The sequence below is a fragment of the Anser cygnoides genome, chromosome 4 (genome assembly GCF_040182565.1).
Source record: "Anser cygnoides isolate HZ-2024a breed goose chromosome 4, Taihu_goose_T2T_genome, whole genome shotgun sequence".
Lineage (NCBI taxonomy): Eukaryota > Metazoa > Chordata > Aves > Anseriformes > Anatidae > Anser > Anser cygnoides.
Window position 1 is genome coordinate 67,354,283 of NC_089876.1, and position 22,093 is coordinate 67,376,375.

General features: G+C 43.6%; 1 protein-coding gene across 21 annotated transcripts in view; it reads right to left on the minus strand.

Moving 5' to 3' along the window:
- ADGRL3 (adhesion G protein-coupled receptor L3) overlaps positions 1 to 22,093 on the minus strand; it is a 535,525-nt gene that overhangs the window by 206,913 nt on the left and 306,519 nt on the right. For all 21 annotated transcript variants that reach the window (XM_048067842.2, XM_048067827.2, XM_048067821.2 and 18 more), the window contains one exon: positions 15,426 to 15,535. In XM_048067842.2, the coding sequence (XP_047923799.2) occupies positions 15,426 to 15,535 (110 nt within the window). The remainder of the gene's footprint in view (positions 1 to 15,425; positions 15,536 to 22,093) is intronic.

Genomic DNA, 22,093 nt, shown 5'->3' on the forward strand with positions numbered 1-22,093 from the left:
TCATGCCGCAAAAGCCATGTGAGCATTAAGTTAGGCTAATTCTGCATTCCTGGGGCTGAGCAGACTTTCAGTACTCTCTGCCAGCATGACGAGAAAAAGTTATGAAAAAATGGCCTGAGCTGAGCGATTAGCAGTAAATCCAACGCTCTACAAGCTGACATCCTCCTGGAGCCTCGTCTTCCAGGAGACCCTCTGCTCCTGAAAGGTGAGGTCAACTGCAAGGAACAGCATTTGGATTTAAGAGGCTGAAGCTTGTAAAGCCATAGTCACATCCATGCAGGTATATTTATGGCAGAGTAAGCGAGAATCCGAGAAATGAAGTGGAAAGAGCATAGAAGGGGGAGAGGAAGGGTGAATTTTCAATAAAACCTCCCTGAATTCAGGCAGAGAGAAAAGAAAGCGATAAATAATCTCTCTGCAGATAGCTTGCATCTCCACACTGTTTAATGGCATTCTTATGCCTGATTTCCATGGACTCTGGATATCACATGAAAACCAACAAATCTTGGCTACCTGGGGCTCCTTCCAACAAATTCTGCTTTGCAATGAGCCTGTCAGCCTGCTCAGATTTACTCAGCCTGCAAACCGCACTGCAAAGGTAACTGACTGCCCATTAAATGGAGTAGTTCAGTGTTGGACCAGAAGCATCACAAGGAGGATGAGCAGGAAGGGAAGAAGAAAGCTTTCATGTCCTGTGGAGCTTCAAGCAGCCAGATTTGGGTGGTGGCAGGAGGTGCTGGCTGAGGTGCTCTTGCCTAGGTACTTTATCCATATCTAAGTCTGCTTCTTCTCACCCTGAAGTCTAGGAAAAAAAAAATCCGTTAGGCCTTGCACAACTCCCACTGCACTCCTGCAGAGGGTGAGGAAGACCCATAGAGTATATCTCGCTACAAAAAGACTAAGTATGCTTTTTCATTGGAAATCCTCTATATTCAGGTCTGACCAACAGTACAATACAGGGAGTTTGTCCCATGCTTAGCAAAGAACACTGCAGAATTCCCCCAATTTTTTCTGATAAAAGTGAAATAAATTGTTTCCAATTAAAATAAATACCTAACACAGAACTTAAGATTACAGCTTTATTTTGATTCACTTATTTTCTTTTCCTGAAGAGAGGGCTGCGTAAATGCTGCACTGTTAAGGGAAAGAAGTTCAAACTTTATATAAGGGCTTTTTGCCCAGTGTCTCTTGGCATGCTTCCTTGGGTTTTAGATTGCTTTGTATGGTGAAGCATTACAGAATAAGATAACACTGTGTTATCTAGGCACTAAGGAAGGGCTTTGCGCTAAAGAAATTGAGCCAGAATTTCTTTTCAAGGAGAGCAGAGAGTGCATTTGAATAAGCACTAAATTCAGCAGGGGAATAACTAATATGATTGGTTTTAAAGATGCAGAAATGAATATTTTGATGTATTATGAATGTTGTGTGAATTTTAAAAAGCTGGAGGAAGAACGTACATGCTTTTTGCTCCCATTTCCAGCCAACATGCTGTAGCAATTTTATAAATCAGAAAGTAAGCAAATGCTTGTGATTTTATTTTTGAAAGGCTACTATCACAAAATACCTTTGGCTCATTTGTTCTGGCAATATGTGCCTTAATGATGTATTTCACATCATAGCCAGCAAATGTTTTTGCAGCATGTTTTGTAGAAGTGATGAAGATTTTTAACAGCCTGTTCTCCACCAAATTAAGCACTGATCCTGCAGATGCTTACACAGTTTACTTGTTTCCACATAAGGCATGTGCATAGATAGTAAAATAGTAAAGATAAGCGCATGCTTAGAGAATGTAGTCTCCAAGATGGTTAGTCCAGTTTCTGAAGACCACTGGGCTGGGATCATCTGAATGTAAACGAGTTACATCTTTGCTCTCATCTGGATTGCTCTTCAAGAGCCATGTTTTTATTCTGCAACGATCTTTCACGTGTTGTGTTTAGAGAAACCATTTTATTTCTCAAACAAAGCAATGCAACAGATATTGATTGAAAAGAAAATCGGCTTACTGAAGGAAAATGCAGTATTTTCTACAAAGCCAGGCACCTGAAAAAGCACTCATCAATGTCATCACAATATGCATTGGTCTTACGTTACAAATTGGCCCCTTACAGTAGCACTGCAAAAACTTCTTGAATCTTCAGGTGAGAAGTTATGCAGGACCTCTATTAACCAAGGCCCCTTAGGAAGGGCTGACCGGTACTTGTGCTGCAACCACGAATTTCACCCTTGCCCAGACAGGTGCAGCTCTCACCAAGCTGAGCTGAAAAAGAGCAGGATCCTCTTACACCGGAATTGATGTTTGCTCACAGTTTTCCATCATGCAGTATTTCATGGTCTCCATTTTCAGGTTATTAAAATAGGATATTATCCAACAAGTGGAGGGGAAGAAGGGGTCAGGGAGTTGGTTCCTGTCTCAGAAATGGCAGCTAAAGCTGCTGAGCAACATGTGTTTCTCATTTGAAATGTATCACTCATTCTTAAAAACAATAATACATACCATCTGTTGTAGCCATTCATAATTGATAAGATTTGGGCTGAGTTTGACTGTGAAAACCCATTTTACCATGAGTATCAACATGCATACGAAGAAGTGTTGCAAAGCAATTTGTTGTTCCTTTCCATACATTACAGCCAATGATGGCCAACTGTCACTTGGCACACACATGCTGCTCTGGAAACCCGATTTATCGAGTCATTGCAAGGCATCAGCATCTGCCCTCCACAGAAACGGGTTAATAATTAGGCGCTGTTTCCCTCAAACAGTTAATAACCAAATTGCTAGATGTTTGTATGACTGGACAGGACGGTTGACTCTGTGTCAACAGAGCTATTAAAATGCAAGGATACACAACAGAAAGCACTCTTTTTCTCATAAAAAGTAAAAAACTGAACGGTTGTCTTGTATACTCTAGGGCTGGTTTGAGACTTTGATAGCCATTTAATTTTGTCTCGGAGAAGAGAAGGGAGGATGGAGTAGTCCCCTTTGAGAAAGAAAAGCCTTTCCTTTGCACTGCAAATGTCTCTCCCTATTAACATCACCGCAGCTCAAATTTCTCAGCTCACAAATCTGAAGCCCCAGACTCACCCCATTTATTAACCAAGGCTACGCTGATTCTAATGCTGCCCAATTTCAATCCGTACATTCAAATTACCTCTAAGTCAACGAGAAAACTCCCAGATGTTTCAGTGGGTTCTCATCAAAAGCATAGGCTTGGAGACAGCTACACCTTTATTAAGCCCATTGTTTGCTTGGTTTTAAACTCCAGAAATTAAAGATGACAATTTTACCAGGATGTGTTTGCAACGGACTCGATTTGAAACACTGACTTTTTGTTTCCAAAGCACCAGCACCAGCATGCGGATTTGTCACTTTATGATAATTACTATGTCCCCCCACACCACAGTCATCTGGAACATATTTCATTATTGACTTCATTTAAAACGTACACGGCATGTGCTCACTCTTCTGAGTAAGTCTTTAAATGGACAAAGGCTGATTTGTTCCTTCTTCAAAAATCCAGCCTCAGCATGTAAAGCTATCCCCAATTTAGGTTTATGCTATTTGTGTATAGCATATATAAAATGTAAACACGCTGACATTCATCAAGCATTTAAGCACATGCCTAGGTGTAAACACACAGGTGGTCTCCTTGGGAAAAGCCTCAGTGAAACCTGGGGTACAACTGCAGACGTTCTCTGTACATACAACCTGTGCAGTGTAAATACACCATGTGAATGAAACCTGTTGGCAGTACTCGCATACTACTGCATTTTCACTGCTACATTTTAATGTATGATGCCTCCACATTTTTAGCTTTATATCGAGTATCAACTAACAGTCTTCCCTTTTTCAGGTGCTGCTAACCTGAGTATAAATACTCAGAGAAGCAACAGGACACAAATGCAATTGGAGCAGGGCTAATTTCATTTTATGATAACAGAAAGACCACCAGTAGCGATTCAGTGTAATTTTACACCAAAGAGAGCCACTAGCCACTCCTTTCCTCTCTCCCAAGCGAGGCTACAATATCAAAGTCACGTACCTTACAATTTCAATGTTTTGTGCCAACTCTTACCAATAAAAAAAAAAAAGTCTCCAATATCACTTACATATCGTTTCCTGAATTTTCATCTCCTTAGGGTCAAATTTTCAAGCCTGAGTCTGCATTTGCTACAACGCCTTTACACACACACCTTCCCTCCTCCTGCCCCCCTTTTAGCTTTGCTGCAAAAACTTGGGAATGTCTCCTAAGGTTGCATTCGGAATAGCACTTAAATGCACGTTATGTTGCTTTAAATAGTAACATAAGTGGAGTAACTTTAGAGTGTTTCATATATAGACATTGAAAGTAGATTTCCAGGGAAGCTTAGCTTTCATTAGGGCACCTAAATGTAACGGGCTCATTTTCAAAATCCCACAGAGTGCAATAGCTCCTATTCTGTTTAGCAGAACTATGATTTTGCAGATCTGAACATCTGAGGTTTCTGAAGCTTTCAGGTTTGCGTGTCTGTGTGGTCCCACAGGCCTATGCAAGAGCTTAAATTGAAGAATGTGCAATTATTAATTTTTAAAGCAAAAGGATAAATGCCTGACACTGCTTCTACTGTGTGTGTTATTAAAAAAAAAAAAAAGACGACAACTTGGTGGATTATGCAAGGATATGCTAGCCCCAGCCTCTGCTGAACTAGTCTGTGCTCTCCAGCAAAGGAAAAGACAATAGTTTCACTATGACAGACCACTCAATGCACAAGAGAGAAAAAAAAAATTGAGAGTTAATGAGGCACTGCTGAATAATACCTTCACAGAAGCAGAGAGAAACCAGGTAGATGTCATCTGCAAGGTAAATTAAAATTATACATCTCTGAGGATTATCAGTGAAATTTGAGATCTGGAAGGGAATTTGCTTTTGATATTGGAAGGGATAAATACTCCACGTAAATCCTTTTATGTGGGCCTGTAGAGCGGAACAGAGAAATTAAAGATAAATGAGATTAAGGCGTTTTTTAAAACTACATTAGACATATTTAAGTTACCCATGGAGGGAGAAAGACTTTGGAGGAGGAGATTAGTTTAGACCCTCAGCAGTACATTCATCTGGGAAATCATTTGGAACAAATCTTTTCTAATCGGAATCGGTCGCTACCCTGGCTCCCAAAAGGCAGACAGCCCCCTCAGCCCCCTTCAGGAACAACCTGCCATAACTGCACAGTCTTTTCTGAAGCTAGACAGCATCTAAAAAATGCACTGCCCTTGCAGCTCGTTGCAGCTGTGAGCTAGGAATCGCTGGCTCTGCAGCTGAGGCCTTCCTCCTGCAGTGCCATGAGAGCTGGTCAGGCAGCTGGCAAGGACATGAGCCCATGGAGCAAGTCAACATTTCTGCACAGTCTGGCAACTGGCAAATTTTGGATGAGGTTTAGGAAAGGAAACTCATAGGGATAAGTTATTTTATTTTTATTTTATTTTATTTTATTTTTTCAAAAGGATGCCCTGGGGAGGCCCCCTTTGCCTTAGCTTCCCACAAATCCTGCCATTTAATTCCTCTTGGAAACGGAGACAGAAGCTAACCAAAATCAAATGCTGTGCAGTCTGTTTTTCTGTCTCCCTTGCCAGAGTTTGAGGTATATACAACTATTATGGTTTTATACAGGCCTATATTGTTATTAAAAGTTGACTGGAAATGTTGTTAGCAAGGAAAGTGGAGGAAATGAGTAAAAAAGTAATACATTCAGATCCATTTGGCTCTCTTCCTGGGAGCCCTTTTAATATAAAGGAACTCAACAAAGCTGTATTTTTAGATCTGGAAAGATGCGTTTTACTATTTCGCACACTAAAGGGATTTACCTTAATACACTCAAAATTTCCCCCTCCCTCCTCCTCCCTGATGTGCTAGAAGAAATGAACTTCAATCCTAAACTTAACCACTGGATACAGATATTCCCTTTTCCCTATTGGCCAGAATAAAAACCAATAAATGTATTTCATTTCTTTTGTGGATTTATAATAGCACCTGGCAAGGATGGTCTTAATCTCCTTACTCTGCTTGCACCAATGAAAGAAACCTTTGCAGTATTTATTGTGAGAGATATGAAAGGATAACAGGAATAAAATCTGGAAATATAAATATTATCTTCATGAAGATCTGTTATAAAATATATGAAATCCATATCAGCCTCTCTGGAGGGTGCTCGGCATAATAGCGCAATTTAGACAATAGGTTGTTAAAGATGGGAAGAAATACATTCCTCTTAATGACACAGAATTGTTCAGAAACAATTGTGAGCTATGGGGTCATGTTTAGATGGCAAATTGGTGGCAAATACCTAGAGGTACACCTGTCAGGAGTAGACAAGAAATATTGGTTAGTACAAAGGACCTAAAGTCAGTGGTTTCTTCCTGTATGTACAGCGGACAAGCATGATTGCAGGGGCCAGACTGCTATGTTTTCTAGCCATCTTTATTAATTAACCCTACACAGATATATGTCAAAAATTAGAAAGATGTTCCATTATTTGGATACGGAATCATCAGCCACTTAGGTGGGGGAAATCATGGATTATTAATATATTGAGGAATTCACCAGAATTTCATTATTCTTTCTGCCCAGCATGGTTACAATTTCCATTATTAGCTGAGATACTCCCAATTACTCACTATGCTGGAAATGGGTGTGACAAAGATGGATTTCTTGAAAAAGATGAACACCTTCAGAAAGCCTTGGGTTACTAGAAACCTGGCACAAAGTTTGCTGATGTTGAAAGAAAGCTTCCCAGTGCCTTTAAAGACTTTTTGATTCAGATGCAAAGGCATTCAGACAACAGATTTAAATATTTTTAAGCAAATTTTAGTTGAAGTGGCTAAACCCAGAGCAACGGTCTACACTTTCTCACCAGAAGTCGGACAAGACTGGAGAGGAATAACAGTGCTCTGAAGTCACGCTAGTAATTAAGTTACTCCCTTAAATTCATAATCTTCATAAAATGAGATAAATCACACTATTCATCACAGTTTTCCATCTTTAGTTTCCATAACAGAAACCAATCATAGAGGCCTTAAGGAGAACTGACAGAGGTCTACCTCAAGGAGAACATCCAACATGAGAAACACGCAGCATATCTATGGTAAAGTCTTTGACTTATTTGAAGTCTAGGTCTCTGCAATGCAAAATTTGTGAGCATGAGATGACGGTAGGGATACAGATACGAATGTACTATCTGTTCCTCTACCACAGGAACCTTTTCAGATTATCCAAAGAAAGGAAGAAACCTTCTCACAAGTGTATTTGCTAAAAACTTTAATGAACATTAAACTACTGTCATGCTTAGCATGCTCCCCGACATTCCCCTCAATATGTTTGTGAATTTTACTCTTGCAAACTTGTCACTGGTTTCCATTTCACTTTACACCTACTTAAGAATTAATTGGAAAGGAAAAAAATAATTTCTTCTTAATTATATCTGTCACCAGAATACTCAAGCTTTTACAGGAAAAGAATTGCACCACTCCTGCTGTTTCCCTCACATACATTCAATGTTTCCTAAAAGATCCTCAGGATTTTCCAAAGAAATGGAAAAAGAAGTTCTGAATTTCCCTCAAAAAAAGTAAGCAAACATAAAGCCATTTTTCTTAAGTCTTTGTATTTGGGCTGCGGGTGTTAAATTTGTGCCACATGTAGCCCAACACGTTGTGCCATTCAGACACCTGTCGGCAGATCATGCTCTTGGCTGCCGCTCTCATAGTTCATCATGTAACTGGTCAGTTCAGCCTTCAGTTAAAAAAGCCATTTTGTAATGCTGCAAAAAAAAAATATTTTTCTTTGGACTGAAACACAAAAAGTCTGGAAGTAATGAAAGTCTTACAATAGGACTGACAAAGAAGAATGTGGAGGGGTGTACATCCTCCTTGTGGTCAAATTAAACGCTCCCCTGCTATCTCCTGTAATATTTTGATCTTCACTGTGCTTGAGTGTGAGACCTTCAACAACTATGAAGCTTGTAGGTGTCCAGCTCAAATGTCAGACTTCATTTTAAGGCTTACTTCACTTCCATGATTACTTAGGAGTGCAGTTTGAAAACAGGATGATCAGAGAAATAACTCTCAAAGATTCACATGACTAAACGTGTACTTACTGCAGCGACTCTTCCGTAACAATCTGTTCAGCTGGTAAGCTACAAAGCCATTTTTCTAAGTGATGTTAATACATGTCCATCAGATTTTGTCCCTACTAACTTTGACAGCAAATGTGGAATAAAACACCCCATGATTAGCTGACAAGTTCATGGATGCCCAAGCTATAACCTTGTCCAACCTTCTTCCCCTGCCGCATTTCAGATCTAATCCAGTTCAGCTCAGCAGAAACATTATGATGTCTTTTCCAATAAATAAGCGTGCACAATTCAAAGACATCAGCGAACACACCCTGTCGGGTATGCAGATATGATTTTCAGAACCAATGTGTGCTGTAAAGACCGACACATTAGGTAACAGAGGCATTTCAATATGCTAAGCCTGGGTGGTGAGCCAGTTCAGGGGCTGACCTGCCAAACACTCAAGAAAAAAAAAGAGAAAAAAGATGACTTTTCACAGAAACACCCATGTTGGCACAAGTTGGGGAAGAAATGTCCCACAATCTAGAGGAAAGGACAGAGATGACAAGAGCCAGCAGGAGCTGGTTTTTCACAGGAACATGCTGGAAATAATGGATGGAGCACGTTGTGGTGGCCTTCATGATACAGAATTGGCTAACATTTGTCTAACTTCTCCTCACGAGAAAATCCACAGTACTCCTGCTGACAGCAGGCCTTTAAACAAGTATGCATTACAGGCATAAACACTTTAAATCACCTTGTTCTTTAATTTTACTCAAATTCAACTCATATTTAAAGATGAAGCACGTTTTCGTACATCTCATTGATTTCACCATTTCTCACCAAAAAAAAATATCTTTTTTTTTTTTCATCTCAGGCTACTTTCAAATTTTCAAACACATTTATTTTCCCCATCTGTCAGCATGTAGTTTTCCTCCCATTCCTGAAAACCTTGCCTACACCTATGCAGATAGTTCAGCCTCCAGGCTAAGAGACTTCAGGTTCGCAAAGCCCCGCAATATCAAGTTATTTTAATTAAGGGTGCTTTCCAAGCAGCTATTGTGTATGTGCACTCTCCCCACCAGTAAACAGTGAAAGAAGACTGATAGGGGAAGTAACAGGTCCTTTGTTTCTGCCTCCTTGGACAAAGGACCGACAAGCAAAGCTGAGAATTTCAGTGAATACAAAAGAGGGTTTTTGGCTGCAGTGCCTGTGAAATTGTATGCCTTGGAAGAAAGGCAATTTGTCAGCAGGATACAAAGTAAAGAGTCTTTGCTCAGAAATAATCATAATGGGTACTTAGTTATTTTTTTATTATTATTATTGTTCCTAGCCCACGCGCACAAATCATTTATTTAACTAAAACAAAGGATGCCCAGCTTTAGAGGGGGAATTCACTCTTTACTGACCAAAGTGTCAATAGCCTTGTTTAATCCCTTGGCATTTTCTCCATTTTCTCTGGGGGAAAGTTCTCTTGGGGAGAAAAAGGAAAAAAAAAATAGAGCAAAAGAAAACTGGAGAAGCCACAAGCCCATTTGTTTACCAAAACATGGCATTGCTCTTGGTGGGCACAGGCTGCTTCTCAACCAATAGGGAAGGTGTCAAGAAAACGCACAAAGGGAAAATGTGGAGGCCTCATAAGAGTCTTACAGCACTCCAGAAATAATTAAGAACCATGTTCTTGGAAAAAGTGGTCTCATTAAATTGTTTTCAGATTGTAATTTGCTCCCCCTTCTTTCCCTTTCCACCAGCAATCTTGGAGCGATGAAAATATCAGTTTGCTTTCTAGTGCTTGTATTCTCTTAAAAATGTCATTATTCAATTATCTGTCTATTCACTGGCCCGAAGGTCCAGCGGAGCAGATATTGTGAGCCTTCATTTAATGTTTTTAAATGCACTTCAGTCCACTTGTGATACAATAAAACTTTATTGAATTCTGTTCCCACATCACACTTACCATCCCTCACTTTTATTGATATGTGAGCCTATCTACTCTTCTGTCAGCAATAAAAGGAATATTTCTAGCAAAGAAATGACCTTTCCTTCTGTCAATATAGCAATTGGGAAATGTGATTTCAGTTTCCATGTTTAAAAATAATAATAACAACAACAACAACAAAAAGGCTTAAGAAAAGATAAACATTGCTCCACCACTGTTTTCCTTCCCTTTATTAGCATTAAAAGACTAGGAAAATGTCTGTACGCACCAAAGGTATCTGATCCCTCTCTAACATTTATTACCTAGAGGAATGGAAAGGGAGGACAATTTATCCTTCCTCAGAAGTCACATTTTTCCCTTGCAGGAAATAGTCCTTGGAATAGATCTTTCCGATATTAAAACCTGGTAGTAGACTTGTCGCCCGGACGAGCTGCAAGTTATCACAGTGTGATATGATAGGTGAGTTGCTGCCAAGCCCAGGGCATGAATCTCATTCCCTCCTGCTCCTGCAGTCCTTTCTATCAATGCAGCAACACGCTTGGTCCTGTGGAGCTCCCACCCTTTTTTTCCACTTTGCCCTGCTCTATACCTCAATATTTCTAAGCCTCCTGCAGGTTTTCACATTCTTTAATAAAACAGCTGGGTTTTGAAGGACAACAGCACACAAGATTTTTTTGTTACCTCCACAACCTAGAACCTAGGGGACTTCAGAGCTCAGGAAAAACTGAAGGTAAATTTGACCTAGCTATCCCCTTTCCAACAACATGATGGATCCATGAGAGCCTGAATAGTTGTCTGAAGGGGAAAATGAACAGATAAAACACTCCAAAATACCTCTGCACTTCAAACTCACACCTTTTTCCAAGCTGAAATGGAATCCAAATGTAGGCAGTCCCCAGGTTTCAGCTGAAGCCAGTGGGAAACGCTTGCTCACAGATTGGAAAATCTGCCCGTGCTCTGACTTCAGGTGTGACCCACCAAGTGCAACACTACGGCCACAGCCCACCAAACATGTGTGCTCCGGGGACTGAGGGAAAGGAAGTTCATCAGCCTGGAGTATGCCCTTCTTTCTCTTTATCCGTCTCAGAAATACAAGCAAGACTACAGAGACACACAGGGCTTGAACTGCAAAGTGCATATACAGGCTATATTTGCATAGGCAAAACCAATACATCGGTTTGGATTTATCAGATTATAAATAGAAAATGTGGCTGCTAATGATGACAGCTAGCTCAGCAGCTCTTCTACCACCATTAGTCCTGGAGACTCTTGCTTGTCACCAGTCTCGTGTACAAATGCTCATCTGCTTTCTGCACTGGCTCACAAGTAAAACGGGAAGTCCCTTAGCACATTACAAAGATGAAATAAGGAAAATTATACTCCTAGACATACAGTCACCACGAGAACAGGAGAATAAAAGTGCCATAAACAGACACATGCTGGAAGTGATTCTGTAGTATCCACTAAGAGTGTTACACCCAGCTTCACAAAACCACTTCCAACACGGCTGTTTCCATTACCTGTTTAACACTGCCCAGAAAAGAAAGAAGGGGAGACGGATGTGCTAAGAAATAACAATAGAATACGGGATCACAGGGATCCTTGCAACACGGGGTTTCTCATACATACACACAGCAAAATGTAGCTTAAAATGCAGTCTCAGACATATCTCTGCAGTGTGCCACGTCTCCACAACAATGGCAAACTGCAGGTCTACAATAGCACATATTTAATAGAAAACCATGGAAAAGCTCTCTTGGTCTGTAACCATTAAAATAAAATTCAGCTGTAAGAAACATGGATTGAAAAAAAAAACAGTATTTCAGAAGAAAAGGAGGGGTATTTCAAAGAGACATCAGAGAAAAAAACAGTATACACCAAGGTCTGGTTCAAGACAAGATTATTTTGGTGACTGTTTCTGAGATCAGAAAAATATGGTAACTGATGCCAGTGAAGCCTATCAAATTAGGTCATCTTTTTACTTGCTGCAATCACCTGCTGCTTTTCACCTGATTGTTATTATCAGAGAAAAAAAAAACAGCACAAAAACAACACACACGGCTTCTTGTAATGACTCCACATTTATGTACATAGCATCTGCCATCACATAAACTTACTGCAGGGTCAGGAAAATGAGGAGAGGATAGGACTACCTCTATAGTCATCTGTTTTCCCCACATTGAGAGTAAGTGCAGCCTCATGAAATGCTCCTTGTCAGGGGTAACCCTAGCAAGCACACAGGAGTGCTACAGGGAGGGTAATATAAAGGGTGTTTTAAAATATATGAGCTACTGAAGTTAGAAGAGGAGGTTTTCCCCTCCTGAGAGGAAAGGGGGATATTTTCTTCTTGAAAATGTTCCACGTTATTGGAAAAAACTAAAGTGAAAAACTAAATTAAAATAAAATAAAAAAAATCACAAGAGAAGCGGGCAACCCAACCGAGAGTTTTAAGTTCCGTAATTTTTCTCCAAGGGAGTGTATACACTAGCACTTTATTGAGTGTAAGTGTCTAAGGTCAGTCCTAACATCTGTTAAAGACGACTCCTAAATGCTGCTCTGCTGAGACCCACACGAGCTCCCCTCTGCCACCAAGTCAGTGCTTGGCTAAACTGTACCTCGCTGTCTACAAGCAACCATTTGAAACCTTAGGGAGTAAACCATCCTACCCGACAAAGTAAGCTGGAATTGCACACAAATATACGTGCCTGCTGAAATATTAATTCCTTTGTTACGCAACTGCTGTGTTTCTTTAGGAGATGGCCATCTGGTAGATGCTGCTGTTCACCAAGGGCTTGGTGCACGAAGCTGCGGAGCAAATGCCAGTGGCTGAGGAAGGATTTCCCTGGCATCGCCCTAGCAGCACTGAAGAGACCATACAGCCTGCTCCTCTCCTGCAGCCAAGCATCCAGAACTGTAGCTGGGGTCAGGCAGCAGTGCCAAGAAAAATGGATATGAAAGGACTTGGGCAGCAACCCAAATTGGGCTGAAGCACCTGGGCTTGGTGACAAGAACCCAGTGGGAGACGGTGCTTCTGTGCAGGATCAGCTGAACCATGGCAAATGGCTGAGGCGTCACCGAGGGGGAAACAGATTTTATTCACCAGGAGTAGCTTTGGTCCAGATACACCCTTGCTGACCTCCTTCTCCTGAGCTCACCCCATTCCCCATTGCTTGTACGGTTTTTGCTTGTGGCACTAGCCATGGGGTGCTCCTGTGGCCCAAGTGAGGAACATCTGCTAAGTCACGCCAGTCATTTTCAGAGAGAAGAAGTAGAAGGCAGTAACAAAGCCAGGGAGAGACTGAGGTATGAGAAGGCCTTAGGTTTCACACTTCATCGCAGCAGATGAGAGTGCACGGTTTGCATGAATGCAGGCTTGTGAGACAACTTCCATGGTGCTACACTCATGAGGATTTGACCCCAAATTTCTTAGTCAATGAAAGGACGCAGAACAATAAACCTGGGAGAAGGCATCCTATGTACAACATGCTTGTCCCCCATTGCCTCCCATAACTCTACTCACATAGGCAGTATATTTGATTCACAAGCAAACAGAGCAAACAGCCACCAAAGTCACTAACTTAATTGCAAAGGTAGCACAGCTTGTTTTTGTTGTTGTTTTCCTCACATCATTCAGGTCATTAAAACACATTCAGTCCCTACTGTACATTTGGTACTGAGCAACCTCTCACAAGAGTTATTTTAAATCTTGTACATAAGGCCGATTAACACCTCGGGGCATAATATTCACATATTACCTTTCTCACAAGGCACCACTATTCCTCTTTGTTTTATATACAACAAAGGCTACAGAGGGGTACTAGGTAATGACTATTGCTTTACCAGCCCAGTCTCAGGAGGGAACAGCATACCTCATGCAAATCACAAATCATAAGGAAATACAACCTGCTATGATAAGTAGAAACCTATCCCCCCTCACCCTCCCTACGCACAGCGTTGTTTGTACAATGAAAGACCTCATTTAGAGTGGAATACCTTCAAACCAGTCATTTGCTAGGGCAGACCTTAAGCCCTTAATGTCACGCTTCCCATGGGTTTAATAGCTCACCCCATAAAAAATATTCCATCACCGTATTTAGAAGCTGCACATTTTTGTGTAGAAAAATCAAATACAGACCCGCTGAGCCCCCCCCCCCTTCACCCGAAGGCAGAGAGACACAGAGTCCCTTAGCGAAGAGAGATCCTTCTGCTCAGAGATGAGGTCTCAGCTGCGGCCCTCACTTTGTGGTTTCCAACTGTCTAACAACAAACGAAACCCTCTGCAACCTTTCCATGTCACAGTGGCAGGCAGGCGGTCACCACACGAGGAACTGCGAGGTTATCGCTTCCCCTCCAGACAGCCTGCCTGGCATCTCTCAGCCATGTCTGCCCTCCTGCAGCCCATGCTTGAGGCGACGGTGCAGTGCCTGTTTGCAACAACGATGCTCTTAGTCCTCCAGCTGAATCTTAAGTTTCGTCAAATTGAAGTCTCCTGATACTCTCTCAACACAACTCTGTGGCTTAAAAGCACCCGTTCCTGAGCCTGTCTTCTTATTTTGAGAGGTATACTATGAGCTTTGGGTTTTGGCCTTCACAAACAGAAAACCTAGAAATAGCGCTGTTATTCACTGCTCAGCTCTTTACAACTGCTAATAAAAAGTACACTCCTGGTATTACCGGTCTTACTTCTTTTTGAGGTATGCCATTTCTGACAGCATGACCATAAGTGCATCTAACAGATTTGCTTTCCACAGAAAGCAAATTCTGAGGTACACTTAACTTTTTGCAACTCTGACATTTCCCATTCAGCCCATCTTGCTGTAATCCCAGATGACTGTCTTTCCGCCCTCAAAAATTCAGGCTAAATGGCAAGTATGCAATTTACCTTCATAATTTTTGAAGCTTACAAATTAGTAGTTTCTACCATCAAACATCACATTTCCCAAAACATAAGCTTTCTATCTCCTTGCTGTTACAATACTGTATTTAAGGCACTTATCAAATGTCACCAATTAAAAGGACACTAAAAGGAAGTGCACTGCTATTCAATGACAAGCATAAAATTCTGGAAAGAGAAGCTATAAGCTAGCAATAATGTTTTATTCCTACGGTATGCATTCACTAATGGAGCTTTACAAATGTTTTCCGAAAAGGTGACACATAACTGTAACACTGCATAACAAGGCAAACATGGGGTACTATTAGGATATTTTTAACCTAAGCACAAACCTTGCACAGAGGACAGTTTTTCATATCTTATCACCTCAGTCTCATATGATGCACATAGTTTGTCATTGAGTGTTTATTTGTCCTCAGGCAAGAAGAGACAAGCTCAAGGCTGGCCCATTCTCCACAATAAATCAGTTCTTCATTAAAGAAACAAATGCAAATATATCAAGATACATACTGTAAGGGACACATTCGTATTGAACTTCTAGGTATTTATATGTCCCAGGGCAAGGGTCTGGAAACACATCAGGGCCAGCCACAACTGCACATTGGGTCCGATTACTGCATCTGCAAAGCAAAAGAAGAGAGTCAGAAAATAGCCTGGGCAGAAGGACAGGTCTGGCACATCTTCTGGCACAGCACCAGCAGGAGTGAAGATGCAGAAACTGGAACTTCAGCATCAGCTCGGGAAGCTCCCCAAGAGAGCATACAAAGGCTGATGGCAAACACTGACATACGTCCACATCAGCTTATCACCGCTCTTTAGGCAGCCATTTTCTTGCATGCTGTCTAAATTCCAGCTAAATCATACCCATAAGATAATGCTTTGCCTGTACACATAATAAAAAGGCATTTTTTTTCAAAAGGGGAGATGAACAGCGGCAAAACCCCTTCCCCTCCAAGCAGTTCTTACAGCACCAAGAGGCATTTTTTTCAGAACAAATTGAGAGGAAGATTTATAAATAATGAATATGGGTGTGTGGCCCTCTAGTTCTTGAAATTAGCCTTAAATATCAGCGTTACAACTAAATGAAATGTAAAAACTAAAGCAACAACATTTGTGGCAAAAATAATCATTGTATATTTTATGGCAGGCATAATAAATAGATTTTACAAAATATTTATAAAATGTTTCCACAAAAACAGTCATCTTGAATGATGTTGTTTAATGCAAAGCAAATAATGGAAACAGTAACACTGAGAGGAAAAAGAACTATTCACCAAATATACTATCTAGATATCTCTGCAGAGAGATCTGAACAGATTGGAGAGCTGGGCGATCACCAACTGCATGAAGTTTAACAAGAGCAAGTGCCGGGTCCTGCACCTGGGACGGGGCAACGCTGGCTACACGTACAGACTGGGCGACGAGACGCTGGAGAGCAGCCCCGCAGAGAGGGACCTGGGGACTGTGGTTGACAGCAAGCTGAACATGAGCCAGCAGTGTGCCCTGGCAGCCAGGAGGGCCAACCGTACCCTGGGGTGCACCAAGCACGGCATTGCTAGTCGGTCGAGGGAAGGGATTGTCCCGCTCTGCTCTGCGCTGCTGCGGCCTCACCTCGAGCACTGTGGGCAGTTCTGGGCACCACAGTACAAAAAGGACGTGAAAGTGTTGGAGAGTGTCCAGAGGAGGGCTACAAAGATGGTGAAGGGCCTAGAGGGGAAGACGTATGAGAAGCAGCTGAGGGCACTAGGCCTGTTCAGCCTGGAAAGAGGAGGCTGAGGGGAGACCCCATGGCAGCCTACAGCTTCCTCACGAGGGGCAGTGGAGGGGCAGGCGCCGATCTGTCCTCTTTAGTGACCAGTGACAGGACCCGAGGGAATGGTGTCAGGCTGTGACAGGGGAGGTTCAGGCTGGATATCAGGAAGAGGTTCTTCACTGAGAGGGCTGTCGCGCACTGGAACAGGCTCCCCAGGGATGCAGTCACGGCACCAAGCCTGTCGGAGTTTAAGAAGCATCTGGACTGTGCTCTTAGTCATAGGTCTGAATTTGTGTGTAGATCTGTGTGGAGCCAGGAGTTGGACTTGATGATCCCTGTGGGTCCCTTCCATCTCAGAATATTCTATGATTCTATGATGAAATTGGTTCCACAACATAAAAATTAAACCTTTTACTTAAGAAAAAAATAAAAAGACTCATTGAAAGTCTCCTCACAAGTACAGTAACCTCACCACATTTGTTTGAAAAAAATATATTTGAGGATCTTGTTATGCTGTAGGCAAGCTGTTTTGAAGATGCCTGGGTGGACATGAATTACATTTAGGAAGACACTTGTAGATATACAGGGGTCTATCTAAGATGCGCTAGATTGAAAACTAGATGTTCTTAGGATGCACTGGACAGCAGGTTGTTCCAAACCAGCCCCGCTTGTGGGAAAGGAAACGTGTGAGCCTGGGGCTCTTTCTTCTGCAGAGCTGCATGGCGGTGCACAGAGAGCAGCAGCAGATCCCTCAAAAGGGTGACGCAGACAGCTGCTCCTCGGAAGAAGCAGAAGTCACAGGTCTCGTGAACCCCTGTTGGCTGGGACCAATGACACCAAAGAAGAGAGGAAAGTGGTTTTACTGGTTGTTGTTTATTATTATTATTGTTCTTGTTGTTTTTCGTGTTCCGGCTTCATCTTCAAGCACCTGTTAGGCAGCCTTCCCGTCCTCAGACCGAGATACCCCTTGGGGCTGAGGGCACAAGAGATGGCACCTCCTCATGCTCCAAGGGCAGGGGAAGGTGCTGGGGACGGCAAGGAAGGGCTGGCACACCACTCGAAAACCAGCAAGGCTTTGATCGACTGCTGGCAGACCTAGCGCAGGCCGGCCGTGCCACCCTTTCCCACAGGTGGGATATCTGCATGCTTCGCCCCATCCCAGCTCCTGTCAGGCACAGTGGGGCTGCACCTCTTGCAGGGAGCCACGTCTGTGAGAGGTTGGGGGTAATGGAAGACCCCCAACCCTCCCAAAACATTGTTGTCACCCTCTGGTGACACAGGGACCCCAGGAATGAGATGAGGAGGGGGCTGCAGGCCAGGGCACAAGAGGGGAGGCAGAGGGCGGTCCCTGTGCCCAAGGGGCAGCCTGTCTCTCTGGCAAGCAAAATGTCCCAAGAGAGCCACCCCCAGGAAAGGGGCCCTCAGCCCCCCTGACCCTCCTCCTCCTTCCACACAAGGGCCTCTTTCAGGCCGCACAAGCCCCCTCCCAACACGGCCATGTTGGGCCTAGGGCATGGCGCGCCATCACAGATCACAGAGGCCTCCTGATGTCACAGTGGAATCTGCCCCCCCCCCCCTTTGTCCTGGGGCCTATAAAAGCCCCTGCGCCTGGTCCCCCCCTCACTGATCTCCCAGGCCCTCTGGCGACAACCAGCGACTGTTGGTATGAAGAGGTCCTGGGCTGACGGTTGCCCACTGGTTTGTGGGAGCAAGTGGTTCGCCGAACCAGAAAAGAAGTGGAGGCGGAGGAGCGCTGGCCGAGAAGGAGCAGCCGCGGCGGATGGTGTGGAGCCCATGGAGGTGGATCCACCTGCGGAGGAAGAGCTGATGGAGGTGGATCCACCTCCATCCTATCTGACATGGCACAGCGTCATCGTGCCAGGGCTCCCACCAGCGAGACCATACCATCGTCTTCGCAGAAGCGCCCGGACTGCTCCATATTCCCGGCCCTGCCTCCGCCTCCGCAAATAGGGGGGAGAGGCCATCCAGTTACCATCATGCAGGCTTGCCTGTAGGATGGCCTCTTCCCCCCCCCCCTCCCTGTCCCTTTCCCCATCCCCGCCTCTCCTGTAGAGGTGTCACCTCTTCTGCACGGAGTCCCAAGTGCTGGGCAAGAGCGCACTCGGCTTCCTCTGGGCTGCTGCACCTGGGTGACAGGAGAACCCTTCCGAAGGCCACGCTGGGCATGGGGTGTCTCGGCCTGAGGACGAGAAGGCTGCCCAAGAGGTGCCTGAAGACGAAGCTGTGCCCTGCAAGGCGGTGCACAGAGAAGAGCAGCAGATCCCTCAAAACAGTGACACAGACAGCTGCTCCTCTGAAGAAGCAGAAGTCTTCAGGTCTGCCTGGAAGAAGCGCAGGAGTGCAGCATAAAGGCCCTTCAAGATGCTTGGTTACCAGTTCTTCCCAAGACAGGGCAACAAACTGATAGAATAATCATAAGAAAAATAATAAATAAATAAATACATTACAACAAGAACAACAACAATAAACAATAACTATTAAAACCACTTTCTTTTCTTCTTTGGTGTCATTTGTCCCAGCCACCAGGGGTTCACGAGGGGTAGGTCTTGTTAAACAAATGTGATTTCCTTTTATGATAAGATCACCCATCTAGTCGATCAAGGGAAACCAGCTGATGTGATCTTTTTGGATTTCAGTAAAGCTTTTGACACAGTTTCCCATAGAATCCTACTGGACCAAATGTCCAGCATCCAGCTGGACAAAAACATCGTACAATGGGTGTATAACTGGCTGACGGGTAGGGCTCAAAGGGTTGTGGTAAATGGGGCCGCATCAGGCTAGCAGCTGGTCACCAGTGGAGCCCCAAGGCTCCATTTTAGGGCCAACTCTCTTTAACGTTTTTATAAATGATTTGGATGTAGGGCTAGAAGGAGTTCTGAGCAAATGTGCAGATGATACAAAACTGGGAGGAGTTGTTGACTCTGTTGAGGGTGGAAAGGCCTTGCAGAGAGATCTGACAGATTGGAGAGCTGGGCGATCACCAACCGCATGAAGTTTAACAAGAGCAAGTGCCGGGTCCTGCACCTGGGACGGGGCAACCCTGGCTACACGTACAGACTGGGCGACGAGACGCTGGAGAGCAGCCCCGCAGAGAGGGATCTGGGGGCTGTGGTTGACAGCAAGCTGAACATGAGCCAGCAGTGTGCCCTGGCAGTCAGGAGGGCCAACCGTACCCTGGGGTGCACCAAGCACAGCATTGCTAGTCGGTCGAGGGAAGGGATTGTCCCGCTCTGCTCTGCGCTGCTGCGGCCTCACCTCGAGCACTGTGTGCAGTTCTGGGCACCACAGTACAAAAAGGACATGAAACTGCTGGAGAGTGTCCAGAGAAGGGCTACAAAGATGGTGAAGGGCCTAGAGGGGAAGACATATGAGAAGCAGCTGAGGTCACTGGGCCTGTTCAGCCTGGAAAAGAGGAGGCTGAGGGGAGACCTCATGGCGGCCTACAGCTTCCTCTCGAGGGGCAGTGGAGGGGCAGGCGCCGATCTGTTCTCTGTAGTGACCAGTGACAGGACCCGAGGGAATGGTGTCAGGCTGTGACAGGGGAGGTTCAGGCTGGATATCAGGAAGAGGTTCTTCACTGAGAGGGCTGTCGCGCACTGGAACAGGCTCCCCAGGGATGTAGTCACGGCACCAAGCCTGTCAGAGTTTAAGAAGCATCTGGACTGTGCCCTTAGTCATAGGTCTGAATTTGTGTGTAGACCTGTGTGGAGCCAGGAGTTGGACTCGAAGATCCCTGTGGGTCCCTTCCAACTCAGGATATTCTATGATTCTGTGAAAATAGTATTTTTTCATACATAGCCAACGCGCTTGTATTAGCTGTAAATGGCTAAGTTTTATTCAATCATTCTGCCCAGAATGGATGCATCTCCTGAGGTGGTATGCTTTCTTCTGAAGGCTAACATTATTCTCACTGAAGATCTTACTGTTCCCCTGCATGCAGAGGGAAGCGACCCTTCCCGTTGCAGAGAGTGTCTTTCAGGTGAAGAGCACACCCAGGCTGGGCCCTGAGAGATACCAACCCTGCAGCACACATGGCTCACAGTTATGGGTGATTGACTTGTGCATGTGTGAACACCCACATTTGCTTCTGTTGTCATGGTACAAGCACTTCTGTGTACAACTTTCAAGTATTTTGTGGATGCAAACATTCAGGAAACAGCAATCCTATGGAGAAAATTCCTTTACTTTTTTTTTTTGTTGTTTTAAACAAACAGGAGGCAGAAAGAAATACAATTAGTCTTTGATTTTTTATCGTTTTGCATGCCAGAAAGAGATCTCCTAAGGGCTAGACCACTACATTTACTTTCTCTAAGATGCTGCCTCCTCCGATGTGACATGGGACCTCTGACCCCACTGCTCTTCTGGCAGAAGCAACAACAGACAGTACAGAACACATTTAGCTCTGCAGTGGAAATGCTTTGTGTTTACCTGAGGCTATAGTTTGTCAGGCTTAATGAGAATTTTATTTGAGCCCATAAATTAAAATTGATTCATTAGTCACTGCCTTAAGCTCCATAATTTCTTTAATTTTACGGAAAGATTAATAAGAGCTGATATGCTTGCTCATCAGGCTCTTTTGCTGGATAACAGATAATCCAGAGGGCTGGGATGTTTTCATGTTTTCTTGTTGAAAGAAGACAGTTATCACAGCAAGTGACTAGTTTTATCATATACACAGAAAAATAATTTTATTAACAGAAAGGATGACTTTGTTGTCCTTACCCTCACTACTAACAGACAGGTGGCTTGGCTGGGATATCACAGGTAGTTTGGACTGTGTAAGTGGGCAGCCTTCCAGGAGAGGCACTGAACATCATCCAAAACTTCACTTTCAACAAAAATCCTTTACTGGGCTCAATGTGCCTTTCAAAAAGCAATTGCACCAGCCTAATCAATAGTTTCGCTGGCAGTAGGGACAACCCTGGGCATGTTACACAGAATATAAGAGCAATGGATCAAAGAGACATTTCAAAATCATGAGTCAGGATCCAAAATTATTAGGATTTTGAAAGGGGGGAGGAACATGGAAGGGAGCAAGAACAGACACATTTAGGGCCCATCTGCATATATTTTCTTTTTTTCTGTCTGTAAAGAAACATTTGCTTTGAATGGCCAAGCCTTTCTCTAAAGCCATTTCTTTTTCATGCTTTCAAGGCAGCAAGAACTTGGAACCAGCATTTTGAATGCAAAAACCAGAAGCAAAAACACGCAACCTAGAAAGCTCCAGGTTCATAACCAATGTTTGAAAATCTGGGTTATAAGCCCAACTGCTTCGGGCTGCTAACACCAGCTTTAATATCCCCCGAGGTGTGCTGTGTTCTGGAATATCACCACAATATAAGAGGTGAATGGGGAACACAGGGTGCTAGGATGGGCTTTTTCCCCTAACTCTACCAAGTGCTGC